Genomic DNA, 15,006 nt, shown 5'->3' with positions numbered 1-15,006 from the left:
AACCTCCCCTGGCGCAGCTTGAGGCCATTTCTTCTTCTATCACTTGTTACTTGTGAGAAGAGACCGACCCCCACCTCACTACAACCTCCTTTCAGATGGGACAGTGTGTATTGTAACCGGCGCCAGTTCTCTGAAGACCCTCTGGCTCTCATGTGAACCTGCCATATAGTCCGTTTTCTCCCCAGTGGTTTGGGTTTTTTTTCCTTTCTCTGAAGTTTTTATAGTAGAGGCAAGTTATCAACTGCATTCCAGCAGACTGTTCAGTGATACAAATAGCCATAAGGACCTAACATTCAAAATCTTAGAAACTAACAGTGAGTGTGGTATGATACAAAGAACTTCTAGGGAATTACAGATCAGTCTGTATGCTTAAAATGTTTTTATTAGCTGTTTATATCAGTTATTACTTAGTTGAATACTGTAACTGTAATCTGATAAGCATTGTAGAACCTTATTTCAGCCCTCCAGTGAACACTATACACAGCAAATGTTTTGTAACAGCAGTCTGGCATCTATACCTATGATGTAATTTTAGTCTACTTATGATATTTTGGAGGGAAATAGTTTTCACAGCTGAATATGAGCTTTTATTGAAAGTGTTTCTTGAATGTTTCGAGAAACTCTTCAGTTACATGTTAAAGGACAAAAGACTTGTTCTGGTTATCTCCACTAAAGTGTCATGATAGCTTTTGCAGTTTTAGGGTTTTAAGATCCATTCTGTCTAAAGCATGATGCAGTGCTCAGAGTGGGAAAGTATATGTGTATTTAGAATGATGGCTTTTGCTCTATCGACCATGTAACTGGCTCTTAACTGCACAGGACTGCTACTTTCTAGTTATTCATTTCCCCACTTGTTTTAATTGGTTTTGGCAGTAACAGTTTGGGGCTGCTTTGTTCTTGTTTTGTTGAATAAGTAGAATTACTAGCATGATGCCAAGTAACTTTTTAAATCTAGGTTGTTAGATAGTGGTTTGGACTTAATTAAAAGGTCTGTTTGTTTTAATATAGTTTAAGATACGGTTGGGATGATGTAATTCTCCTTTTTCAGAAGCAACATGTAAAAAACCATAAAAAGGAAAGCTTATTGAAAGGTCTTTAAGCAGAAATTTGCTAATGGTCCTTTTCTATTTTGCTTCAGGCTATTTCTTATGAGAGTAATGGACATACCATATCTCAATTTGGAAGGACCAGACTGTAAGTAGCTTACTTCATTGTAGTCTTAATATCAATCTGACAAATTTCCTGGAGGTGGAAGTGTAAAGATTAATTATCATATATCTAAAGCATGGGACATCAGATGTGTTTAGGTTATTAGACACTTGTCAATTGATCTTTTTTTTTTTTGAATGAAATAGTAAAACTGTAAGTTCTTCAACTTTGACCAGAGAATCTGCATTATAAAGGGAATTGACTAGAACAGATTAAATTCTTGTAACTAAATGTAACAGAGTATGAAGTTAACAGCTTTGTGGTTATTTTGGGTCACAATTCTTACATACCATACAATGTATAAAGCGAGGCCTTAACACTTTCCCCCTCTCCCCTCACCCCAGCAGTAAATACAGGATGCAAATGGTTCTGAAAATCTTCTGGCCATTTTACTTCACAATTTGCATGCATCAGTACCTTTACTTAACTTCAATCAAAACAGCAGAATTCTTTTGCCACATGAGATTATGATTACATAAATGGAAAAACACTACCTGAAAGTTGTTTCAGGTTATGGATCTGGGGCTGTAATAAGTTGCTAATGCATTTAAATGAAAAGATTTTACTAATATAAAGGTCCTTACTGTTATGGGCCATTACACAATGAGGGAGAAGACTTTGGATGAGTGTTAACAGTGATGTCTTGACTTACGAAAATGTGAAGCCCTGGAGGTCAGTCTAGTCCTCGACTAGATGAAAACTTGTTTTATACTGTGAAGTCATATACACAAGTATTTTAATGATACCTGTCTGGAAGCAATATTGATGTGGAGGCATTTTGCACTGCATGCATTGGAAAGGTCAGACTGGAGGATGACCCTTTAGTTAGATGCCAACTTAATAGTAACGGAATGGAGTTCTGGAAAGATCGAAGTAACTACTGGAGAGGAAAATAAATGCTGTAAGGGCGTATATTTAAGTTTAAATGCAGTTAGGTGATCAGATCACTGAGCTCTGGCTCTGCGGACCTGTTGGAATGGTTACCTAATCATGTTGCATACTTCGTTCCCCAGCTGTTTGATATTGAGTGGAAGAATGGATAAATACTTTGGGTCATTGAGAGAATGCCAAAGCTACTAAGCTGTAAAGATGCTACTTTCACTTCCTAGCCAGCTTACAGGATTGTTTTGGTACTTTGCCAAGAAGAGCTGCCAGAAAAGAGTCTGCCTCTGAAAGTCTGTCTCTTCTATCTGAAAGCCACTCCTGTAGAGCGGACTGATGCAGATGTTACAGCAGAATCTGAACCAAGACTTTCTAAGCTTCAAAACAGAAAGTGCATCTAGGGTGGCATGCTTGGCTGGCTGATTTAGAAACTGTTATTTCTGTTCTGAGATTTAGACGCTACTGTAGGTTGAGGAAGCTGTGTGGTGGCTGCTTGTCTGTAGGGGGCATTTTTGCAGAAAAGTAAAGCCGTGCAAAGTATAAGGCCACACTTCTGTGGTAGTACACTTGGAGACTGTATTTATTAAAAAAAAAAAAGTGAGGTGCAGCTAACTAGGTGACTGTCGTAAGTTTTGTTGTGTTTGTCAGTTTGTCCTGTAGTGTTATAGCAGGTTTGTGCAATTTTTCCAGAAATAATGGAGTTCTGTAACATATGCTAGGTCAAATCATGTTGAATATGTGAAAGTGACTTTCACAATCTTCTTTTGTTACTGTGTATTAAAAACTCCTTTAAAAAGAGTGAAGTTGCTGCACAAAATGACTGCAAAGCAGAATATGAATCAATATTTCTCACCTGAGTAGGTAGAAGGTATAGAGGTTTAACAGGATTCAAAGTGAATTAAAAAATAAACAGATACTGGAGCGTTAGTAGTAGTCTATTCTTGCTAATCAATAGAAAAAGGCTGTTAGAACATCTGAAACTGGAGTTGGTACAGTTACAATTCTGTACTGCTGGATTGCAAATACTTAAACCTTTAAATTGCTAGCTGTTCAACAGGCTACACAGCAATGAATTGATCTTCATTGGCTTTTTAAGACAACTTGTCGGGTTTTGGTGTTTATCTTGTATAGTGCCCAAAAAATTGAATTCTGGTGCTTAAAAAATTTTTGTGTGTTTTTTGGTTTTTGAAGTAGCACATTTAAGGAATGAGACTTCACCTCAAAGGTGAAGCAAAGGGATTGCTTTCTTTACCTCTACTTGTATCTCCATCCAGTCTGAGGCTCAGGTGCTCATGCAAATCTGTAATTTGTTAGCAGGGAGTTTTTGATAAACTCAGGCTAACCCAGCTTGTTTTGAGCAAAACAGATTAAAGCACTTCCAAGCAAAGCACAAGTGGCTGGTAGCTATAACGCCTTAATACGGAAAACAGTTTCGTCTGGAAAAGGCTATATTCCTGCATACCTCTCTCTAATGCCAATTTTGTTTCAGCCAATATGACCAGACACGTGAAAAATTTACCCTTTTCTGAGCTGCATGGGTTCTGTTGACCAACGAATTAGATACCGCGTTATAGTTTACCACAGGGTCACATTCTGGTCTTTCTGTTTTTGCAGCTGAAAAACTAAGTTGTTTACTTACAGGGAGCAAAACAAGTAGTTACTCAAAACAAAACTTATGAAACTTATTTACCCCAACTTCATTAAGCATGATTTTTCTTTTTACTGTTCTAATACCGTAACTGAATTCATGCTGCAGTCTCTTCCTTAGAAGATGGGTGCGTTTGGAAGTCTGTGTCCTATTTTCATGACATGTTTAGGTTAGCATCTTGAGTTTTAGAGGCCTATTTATAACTGTTGAGTTTATGCAAGACATTAAAAAATATTTCTGAATAAAAATTCTGTTAAACCTTTGGGCAGAGGTGGGAAGGCTTAAGATATAAAGCACATGAAAATCTATTCTATCTATTCAGGAAACAGTGTAGCTGTTGAAAGGTACAGTTCTCAAGTTCGTGCACAAACGAAGCCTTACCTGTGGAATAGAGTTACACCTGGAAACATACACGCTTTTTGCTATGAAGCTCATACCAGGCTGAGGACACTACCACTTACTGTAATTACTAGTCATAACTAAATTGTAGCAATTAGTAATGCTTAGCTATATTTATGAAATGAACAATGCACAAGGCTTTCGTCAGAAAATGGTGTAAAGTTGCATCTTACTGAAATGTGGCAAAAGAAACCCTAGCAGGTTTGCCCTTCTGTGATGGGGTCAAGTACACATGAAAGTCGGATATAGCAATAGCAAGTGGTTGGTGGTCTGATTTTGGACACATGTGCTCCTTGAATGAGATAAACTGTGAAAAACTCTCCTACTTTAATGCTGAAAGCTAGGGAGATCAGAAACTGGAAACGTTTGGATGACGAAAGTATTCAGGAGGGAAATTCACTAAGACAAAAGTCAGTCCCTGTATCTCTATACCCAAAGAAAAGAGGAGCTCTTCCTGAGAGTGGTTCTGTGTGGTCATGTTAAAATCTGATCATATAAAGCTGTATGTAGTGAACCCTTGAGTTGCCTTTAACAAACTGGAGCAGTAAATTATGGAGTGGAATGCACTTTAATGGTTCAGCCTCTGTCTAACCTCAAAGGTAAAATGACAAGGGAAGATCTAGCAATGTGTCATGCATAAAAACATAAATCTCTGCAGATACCTGTGGAGAGGCTCAATTAATGATTTGTAAATATTTTGATAGGAAAATGGAAAATACATCAACATCTTTGCACCTTAAAATGTAGTATTCCACTTGCTTCTTTTTAAAATACGGTAGGAACTCACAGGTTCTAAAAACTCAAGCACCTAGTGAAAGGAACTTCAGTCACATGTACATTGTGGTGATTTCTTATGTACAAATGATCTTTACTGGGCGAGGGCAAAGGTCTGTCTTGTTCAGTAGCCCGCCTCTGATGACCAAAACTAGACGTGTGGGGGAAAGTGTGTAAAAGGCAGATGTATAGTGATAATTTCTCCTGTACTCTTACTTTATCTAGCAGTTTGACTTGGATTCTGTCTCTCAAATTCACAAAGCTCCAAATAACTTTCAGTTTACGCTAAAGACTTTCTTTGCATTTCTTTAGATGATGGCCTTTATATGCTATCTTTTTCTTGGTGTAGTTTTTAATTTTTAAAAAAAAAAAAGCCTGTCGGTGAATGTATTCCAGCTTGTATCTAATGTTATGTGAAAACTGAATTGAACATTGTTTCACAGCATGTTTTTTATTGACAGAAAAATGGCAACATTGAATTGTTGCTAAGAATTTTATAAAGCTAGAGCTGGAGCATGAAGAGGCCGATGTTTTTGTGTTCTGTCCTTGAACTTGGTGCAAAGGGTGGGAAGGGCTGGATTTGTGGGCATTTCCCACTGCATGTAATGTTGTTTCAATTTCTTATACAGATGAGCTAGTAGGATTTAATATGCCAATTTCAAGCATAAATGCAGGCACGTTTTTGTTGGTGCCTGATGTAGCTTCATAGATCTTGGCCTATTTTCTTATTTAAAAAAGAAAAAGAAGGAAAGAAAAAAACCCTATATGAATACACTGGGCAACTTTTTTTTAGGATATTCTAAAGATACTAGTAGTGACTCTTATTTTAACAAACACTTATTTTGTTTCGCAGTGCAGCCAAAACGAGATCATGTTCTTCATGTTACTTTTCCCAAAGAGTGGAAGACTAGTGACCTTTACCAGCTTTTCAGTGCCTTTGGTGAGTGATATTGTCTATCCTTCCTTATACTTTTTTTTTTTTGCACGCTTTGTCTTTAGCAAGTACCTCTGGTTTTGTTTGTTATTTTTAATCTGTGGGATGCAGACTTGCTCCTAGTATAGATACGGATGAATCACCTTTTGTAATTTTTGAGTGGCGTCCTGGGGACTTTCCTTGTAATGATGTGTTGAAAATGTCTGCCCTGATTAACTGCTCTTTAGAAATCTTTTTATGTGGTACTTGTTGAATATTGTGGTCATTTGATCCTTTTGTTTACAGCCTCTCCTGGGAGGAGGTACAAGTTTATGTAGGTGGGTAAAGAGAACAGGGATGGATGTGAAAGGCAGATCAAGGCTTTAGGAATAAGGTCCATCCTCCAGTCTGCTTAAAGCCATACGCTAACATCTGTGAGTCTTGGCCAGCAAGCAAGCTTGAAAAGAGCCAATTTGATTCCAACCACGAAAAAAGCTATTGAATAACTGGGGACTAGTAGTCCTGGTGTTCCTTTACTAAGTATTAGTATATTATGTAGGGACATGGAGATGCTAATTAATTGACAGTGAACTCCTGAAACCTAACTCTTGCAGCACAAAGCAGTAGTTATGCATTGTGTCTCTAAACCAGAACAAGTATGATCTTTCATACAGCCCTGTGTTGGATGTTGTTTCCAAAGTTTTTATTGCAGATTGGATTCTAGTTTTTTATTGCTAGGTAAGGTAATGTTTTGAAAGATCTTTTGGGCTTGCAAATAATTTTAAATTATTTTTCTGGGGCACTTTGGTGAGGTTTTTTTTGGGTTTTTTTTTGTTTGTTTGTTTGTTGTGGCAAAGAGGTAATTTCTTTCAATTTCTTAAAACATTTAATGTAAAACAAAAATTACAATCTTACTAAACTAATTTTTTGCATGATTTTCCAGAAATATTTGTTTGCAATACTTAGATTATTGAAAGCAGCTATTTGCCAAAGTGTTTATTGGGGGGGGGGGGGGTGTCACTTTCTCATTTAAAAATATAAAATCGTTGCTTTACATTACGTTAGTCTTGGCAGCTCTAAGCAGAGCATGTATGACTGAATTTGTAATTTTGCAATTCCTAAAAATTTTCTGCTTGGTGCTGTGAGAGACTAGTTTGCTTTCTATTATGAAATGGACCTTTCTGCTTTTGGAGACAAGCAAATGAAGAGGGGTCTGTTAAGTTAATACTTAATCATTGTACTGCAGTTGTTTCAAAGTAATGTACCACACTTAATTAATTGTCAGAGTTTGCAGCGTGGCAAATGGATTCAGGGCAAACCTGTACCTAACATCCACTGAAATAATTGCTGTGGTATCCATGAGGATGTTTAATCACCAGTGAAAGGATGGAAGTCCCTCAATTTACTCAGTCTTGTCACTCCTGTGCTTGCTGTGGGTCACCACACTAGTTACAGAATGATGCCGTTGTTCTCCTCTTCACCTAGGACTGTGACTTGGTAGTCTGTGCGGGATGTCTGGACCTATATCAAATTGACTCGTTTCCTTCTGACTTTTTTCATCTGTGCTGCAGCGTGATGCCAGTGTAATGCTGGGTAGGATTTAATATTCCCGATTGGAAAATCTAGAATGTAGAAAGTTACTGAGATTCTTCTAGAGTTGCTGTTACAGGACATTGTTTCTATAGGCTTTTAAAGACTCAGCCATGTCATTTTTATTTTATCAACTCCTCCCTGTGTTGGTGTGAACTGCAAGCACAGATCACTACCACCAGGGGTCGTACTTACATGTCTCAAAATACTATTCATTTTTGAAATTCCCATTTCTCTCACTTCTCAGATTTCAGAGCTGAATGTTTTCATAACTTGGATTTACAAACTCCTGGTATTTGGGGTAGTGCTTAATCGATATTTTGTTTTAGGTCATATTGCCATGGTATCTCAAAACAAACTACAGATTATTCCTTCCAAAATTCTAGAAGTACCCGTGGTTTTACAGTTATAGCTGGACAGAGAGATAGAGAGTGGTGCAATGTGAGGTTAAGTGATTTGCTAAAAGCCAAAAAAATATGGCAGTAACAGGCATTAATTATGCCAATTCATTACACTAGTTAAACAAAAGTGGGTTTAAATTAAGTTTTTACCTGGATTAAAAATCAATTGTTAAATTGAATAGCAACATTAATGACTCTTTCTGATAGAAAAATTATTTTGAATTTGTTTTAACCTAGTATGAATTGAAGCAAAGTTGTAATCTTCCATGAAGCTTCTAATGAAAGCAGTGAAACAGCTGAAGGGGCTGGAGTGTCAGACTTGGAACTGGTTTACGTTTGCTACTCTAGAAGGGCTGCTCATGATTCTGAAGTCTTTCAGTACTGCATGCATACCAAGTGGACACCTGTTCATGCAAGATGGTTTTATAGTCTCATGGGTGAATGTAGTTTCACTGTACAAGTACTTGCAGTACTTTGGAGTCTCTTAGAACACTTACTTTCTTTAAATTCTTAAATTTGTATCGTTTATTTGGTCATGCTGATGTGAAACATGAAGGTATTAAAACAGTATTTGCTGGAATACAGCTTTTGTGTATAGCCTTCACTTCTACTTAATGTCTTCGATGGGCTTTTACTTAAACACATGCTATCAAAGTATTATAAAAACTACTACTTAAAAATTTTCTGAGTGAGTGGAGTCAAACCTATGGATTGTATTTTGTGAGAGCGTGAGAGTTGTCTTTAAGAGGGAGGTGAGCGCTGATGTGGTTCATGGAGTCATAGTGATCTTGAAGGATGCATAAATTACTTTTAAAATGTAGCGAGTCCTTTGTGTGTTTAAATTTTGTTCTAGTAGTCCAAGCTACTATATAGGTGAGTTTTAAGTGACTCTTAAATACATTTTTGAGACTGGTTTGCAAGTTCCGTGCACTGTGACATCTGTTCCTGTAAACCACTGTACTGCAAACTCGCTGTTTAACTTCTCTTAACAAAAAAAAAAAGTGGAGCTTGAAAAATATCCCTTTCAGAGGTGAACAGTCTAGTTTAAGGAAAACTTCTGGCACACAACATTTATATTAAGTATTCTTCTGAGCTCATGTTCATACAGACATGTGAGCTTTGAGTATTGTTTTTTTTGTTTGTGGGGTTTTTTTTGGGGGTGTGTGTGTGATTTTTGTGGTGTGGGGTTTTTTGTTTCGTTTTTGTTGTTTCTTTTGGTTTTGTTAGGGGGGGTTAAAATTTTAATCCTATTTTTCTCTGTGCATTTCTGGCCTTTCCTCCTTCTTCCCATGCCAGTGTTTCCTTCAGCTGTTCTTGCTTTCTTTGTACCCTGTCTTCCTGCCAGAAGGATGGAAGCTTTGTTAACCCTTCTCAATTATTCACCAGGAAGATGTTGTTTGTGTTAATATATGCTTCAACCACTGCTTGTAGAATAAAAGCTTCAACTATTTCTATTGTCTGATGCAGTCAGTGTCCAGAAACTGTTAACAATTCCATCATGGTGTCAATGTGGTCAATTTTTTTTTTCTTTTTTTTTTTAATTGTAAGAAAATGGAATATATTAATAAACTTTGGTTAAATGACAGTCCATGTAGTTGTGTTTAATTGCTGCTAACAGCTGTGTAGGAAATGTATGAGAACCAAATGTGTAAGAGCCAAAGTAAACCAAGTTTCTAGCAGTCTATAACTTAGGAATGCATGAGCTAGAGGTCAGGCTTGCATCTTTTAGTTTGAGCCTTTCACAGCTTTCTGTAAATCAGTCTAAAATTGTTCTTTATCCCATATATATTCTTGTCATCTACAGTACTTGGTGGCAGTTCTCCAACTGCAATTAATCATGAAGTGAAAAATTTGTTTGGTTTTAAATCTTCTGTATATTTTATTAGATGTCCTTAGTTGTTTTATAATGAAATAGTGAATGCCCTCTGTACATCTTTCGTATACTTTCTGTTCTCATATCTTCCCCATAGGCATGTACAGGCATCTTCCTTAGAATTTTCTTTTGAAGGCTGAGTCCTAGTTTACTTAGTCTCTTACACAGAAGCCTTTCCATCCCTTTGGCCATTGTGGTGTAAAAACTGAAGGACGTAATCCATCAGTATAATTTTATTCTGTGGATTATCATGTTGTTTGCAAGTTTGTGTTTATATAGAGAGGTTTTCAAATTTATTTATAGAAAAAAACATGTTACTTTGCACCTTCATCTTGGAAGCAACAGATCAGATTGTCATCTACGATTTGGGTGAAGATGTTTTATTTCACTTGATAATTTTTCACTTGACACTTCTTTTAGCAAGAGACATTGTTTGACGTTGCATGTGCTAGCAAATGGACAAGGGATCATAGAGCCTGACAATGGTGTTCTTCAAGGTATCGAAGATACTTGATCTATTTTGGAAGTGTAGAGAGAGAGGTCTTCTCTAGAGCTGGTATTCTGTTACATTGCTGTATATGGCTTACTTGGATTATTAGCCTTTCAGTAAGCTGGCATGCGGCTATGTTGATTGCTAAATATTGTCCTTCAAGTGCAGATGCATTTGCTTTTCAGATCTTTGTTGCCCTTTCACCATAGTTTTGAAATGCACAATATTTACTGAGTGCCTAGCAATATTGCTGAGTGATTTAATTTATTAATCTTTTCTCTCTTAAATTCTTATTTCTTAATAATAATGAAATGTGACATAGTCTGAAAAGAGTACCTTTTAAGTGTGGAGAATTGCATAAGAGCATTTGTTGTAGCTCTCTTCAGATTGCAGCTCAATGTCCATTATTTAATGTTTGACTTTTTCTTAAAATTATATATATAAAATGTGTAAATCTGAGTATAAAGGCAGCGTATGTTGGTAGATCTTGGAACCCTTAATTATCTAAAATGCCAAAGTAATTTAGAGTGCAGCAGCGAATAAGTATCTGATACTGAAATGATGAGCCATCAATAGGTTGGCTTTTTATTTATTTATTTTTAATTGGTACTTAGTGAAAATAGGGGCACTGAAGTCCATTTGAGTAGTGGCTGAACTCCTACAGGAGATTTTAGTCCATCACTGATCCTCTGATATTTTATGATAAGGGCACAATTGCAAGATGATCGGGAGATTTTTTCTTTTTGATCTTTCTTTTGGTCGATTATTGGTAGATATGGAATTAAGCAACCACGTGTATAGGAGAGGGACAGAGTTTGGACAGCACTTCCATGCTGAAGAATTACAGAAGAGTATGGTCTCAGATGTCTCAAATGATTGTTTAGAAAATTTTATAATTAGTAATGCAAAAAAGGAGGGCTATTGCTATACAAAGACATTCAGAGCAATAACTTGTCCATGCACTTGGAACAATATTTAATTGTGTAGTAACTTCTAATATTTAAAGGAAGCTTGGTGTCAGGGTCCTACCAACTGCACTACAATTTTGAATTGCAATCATAAATCTGCTTGGGCTTTTCCTGTGTTGTGAAATGTTAAGTGTCCTGCCAGAAGCATGTTCTCCCTACAGTAAAGACCCTTACCCATAGGCAGCAAAGATCTATGTTCTTCAAAGACTGAATCATTAGAAATTGTATGTATTTGCCCTACAAAGTGGTTAAAGAAATTCCAACATTTGACTTCTCAGAGTAGGCTCTTAATAGCAGCCTTAGCGCTTTAGTATAAGGAAACGTCAGAAAGCGTACTGAATTAATTATGGTTTTGGCAATGATCAAAATTATTATAACTTAGTCCTGAATAGCTGGCTACTCAAATGTATATCTTTTGTATATGCAAACTAAATCTAACTAGGCTTTTCTTTTTTATGATTAGAAAATCTGTTTATTGTCTGACTGGATTTCCAAAAAGACTTCTTTAACCTTGTAACCTGTAGGCTAAATTAGATTAAAATAGGTTAAACATCAGAAAATAAAATGTATTTTAAGCCATTTTGCATCATTGTTTTTAACCTTGTCATGTCTGAAGGTTAAATGGTGGTATAACATTATATATAACTTGATTTCCTAGTCAATCTGAAAAAAATTGCACCAGTTTTCAGTATCTGAATTGTACTAACAGTAGAGCACTTAGATAGGGACAGAAGATGTAAATGGATTTCAGACTATAATAAGACCTTGTGTCTGGAATGGGAATCCTTTCTTCCGCTTTTGCTTGATTATGAGCTTTTTTTAGTGCTAACGTGACATTTTAAGCCATTCACATAGAAAAGGCATTAACTGCTTTATAAATGGAGGAACTTATTTCCAGTCACTGTTCCGTTGTGACAGTTTCCAAATGAGGTCCATGATTTTGTGCATTTATCCTCTTATTTACTCAAATTAAGTTTTCATTGCACATCTAGGAAATGGTGTATAGTGGGATCCAAACAAACCAGAGTGAAGGTTTAGAGTGTCACGATAACTGGAGTTCTTCATTTGTGTGATTGATCTTCTCCCCCTGCTCTACTGGAATTTCTTATCTTTACTAGTAAACTGGAGCTTGTCCATGCTGTGTCTTTAGGAAATGCTGCAGTTCTGAAGGATGGATAGGTTTTAAAACCCAATGAGCTGTTCTTTATTTTAGCACAGAGCTGAGATTTTTATTGTAGAATCATACAGAATACATGAAGGGAGAAATAAAAAACCCCAAAGATTACTTGAATTTTTACAAGATTTATTAAAAAAAAAAAAAAGTTTTGGAGAAGCAGAAAAATACTCTTGGAGTGAAAAAGGTATTAGATGTCTGTTTCCTTTCGATCCTTTACTCTAGTGGGTCTGAGGATATACAGGATGCATGTGCAGCCCTAACAGTCACTGCTTTCTGAACAGTTCCAGGCTCATGTACAACTGTGTGTGCATCATGCACCCTTTACAGGGGACAAAAGCCTTCTCAGGTGAAGTTACTCTTAGTTGACTATCTTATGTCATGGCACATTAGATAAAATCTGTGACTAAGCCTAAGATAAAAATAATCATAATAATTTCTTTTGTCTTTTCTAGGTAACATTCAGATTTCATGGATTGATGATACATCGGCATTCGTATCATTGAGCCAGCCAGAACAAGTACAAATAGGTAAGTGTTTCTGAATTTACTTCAGTATTGAGGCTTGGCTTCAGCTGGCTCCTGTAAAATGCTCTGAACCAACAAGGTCTGTCATTCTGACTTGGTTCAGATGCTATGGGAGGAACTAAACTTTTATAGTACCAGGACGTGTATTGCAGCAAAGACAAGAAGCTCAAACTGGACTTGCTTGAGAGTTTTGTGTTTTGTTCCATGACCCTCTAATTACCTGAACCTGTAGGCAGAGTAATGCTAGTTTCTTCATTTGATGCAGTATTTATTGAGATTATTTACTGTTACTTTGCATAAAGCAGAGCTATCAAAAACTGATCTTTGCCTTCAAATATCCTTTGGACTGATATACATGTTTGTTCATTTACATTTTCAAGTAACAAATGCAGTGGAAAGCCTTTTGGTGTATCATGGAACCCATGCAAAATAATAGTTTCTAACAGTCTGGACTGCTAATGTGTCATAGTTTTTGTATTAATAATGTGCAGTCTCTGCACACCTTAATTTTTTAATTTTTATTTGAACTTTTGAGGTTAGCTTTGAAAAAAGTTCATGGTCGTAACTTCTACAGGAAGTATACATGTTAACTTTCTTCTTGAAAGTTGATTTGGTTTGAGTATTTTTATGTATTGCTTCTGGGTTTTGAATTTTTGGAGAGGGATTATTTTAAAGAAAAAAAATTTCTGTATCATAACATAAATACTCTTAGTGAACCAACATTCCTAATGCACAGAATTAGGACAGGTAGCAGTATTTTACTATTTACAGTTGTGCAAGGTACTCTAGAAAGAACTATTTCCAGTATAAGAAGCTGACTGAAAGCAGAGAGTGAAACATTATCCAGATATCATAAGAAAAATACGGAATAAGTAACACTCTTGAGAAATCATAAAGTAAAAAACAAAGGAAGAGACCAACATATCTGCATTTACTGAAAATACTGCTTCCAGTTATGAGGAAGAACAATCTTTTTGGGGTGTGGGGTTTTTTTTTTTGTTGGGGTGTTTTTTTTTCCCATTTGGTTTGGTTTTTTGTGTTGTTGTTGATATTGATTTGGGGTTTTGGAGGTTTGGGTTTGATTTGTTTGTTTGGGTGGGTTTTTTTGTTTTGTTTTGGTTTTTTTAAGATTTTAATTGTAATTGGATCCACAAGCTCTTAGTGTTTCTTTTGGGCATGTATTTGAGGACTGACCTATAAACTTACTGCTGGGAACAGTGGCTGGAAGTGGACCATTATACATGATGATTTGGGAGATGCCATGGTAGGGCCTTCCCTATTTACTGAAATGCTTGCATCAAATGCTGTGGAGTCAGTAAGAAGAGCAGTATACATAGCGCTTTTGATTAAGTGGCTGAAATTTTATTGCACTTAAAGAGCTATCCTGCCAAAATTCCCGTGAGTAAGGTCTAAAACTTAAAAAACAAATCAGAAAACCATACTGAGTTCAGCATCATCTATCTTTTGAAGTGCGAATAAAGAAGCTTTCAGGTTCTGGATTTTTCTAATTCTTTATTAACATCCTGTGGGTGTTCATCATACTTCTTTATGTATGCATATCTTTGCAGAGGATTTTGTGTGCTTACCAGCAGCCTCCTTACAGCAAATGTTCCATAGCAGCAAGAGCCATTGTTCTTTAATCCTTATGTAGATACAAGGACCATATAACTTCTAGTGAGCAGTTCCAGATAAAGAATTGTTCCAAAGTAAGTGTGGCCCTATTTTAGCTAGCTGTGTAACTCAGGAAAGCATTGCTGGCACTTCTTGCATGTGTTGTCTTTAGTTTCTTACATCTGAAGCATTCATGATTTGTAAACTGTATGTATTATAGTTAGTGGTGATACCAGCACACTGTCAACAGTTTGAGGGAAATGCTGTTCATGAAGCAGCAAGTACGTTACAAGATTGGAGGGAATAAGTCTCAGTAGTCTAAACTATCTTAAGTAAAAAGGTACTCTGAGCTGTGCAATCACAAATATAATTGTGAAGTAGCAACTTACCTGAAGTGTCTGAAGCTTTTTATTTCAGACCTGATAAATCTTATTTGGAGTTTGGCCTCCATGTGTGAGGCATAGGCTGAGAAAAAATTGAGTAAAGGGTCGGAATTGTTCCACGTTTTTTGTCTTTCCAAGAGGATTTGTCTTTGTGGTGAAATACA

At 36.4% G+C, this 15,006-nt stretch overlaps 1 protein-coding gene across 2 annotated transcripts in view; it reads left to right on the top strand.

Annotated features, from left to right (window-relative positions):
• Positions 1-15,006, top strand: part of PARN (poly(A)-specific ribonuclease) — a 62,268-nt gene that overhangs the window by 23,381 nt on the left and 23,881 nt on the right. For both annotated transcript variants that reach the window (XM_086472860.1, XM_086472859.1), the window contains 3 exons: positions 1,139-1,194; positions 5,766-5,852; positions 12,777-12,851. In XM_086472860.1, coding sequence (XP_086328986.1) covers positions 1,139-1,194; positions 5,766-5,852; positions 12,777-12,851 — 218 coding nt within the window. The remainder of the gene's footprint in view (positions 1-1,138; positions 1,195-5,765; positions 5,853-12,776; positions 12,852-15,006) is intronic.

Source organism: Leptosomus discolor, chromosome 14 (genome assembly GCF_034619465.1).
Source record: "Leptosomus discolor isolate bLepDis1 chromosome 14, bLepDis1.hap2, whole genome shotgun sequence".
Taxonomy (NCBI): Eukaryota; Metazoa; Chordata; class Aves; order Leptosomiformes; family Leptosomidae; genus Leptosomus; species Leptosomus discolor.
The sequence above is the reverse complement of the archived record's forward strand: the minus strand, read 5'-3'. Positions and strand labels throughout refer to the sequence as shown.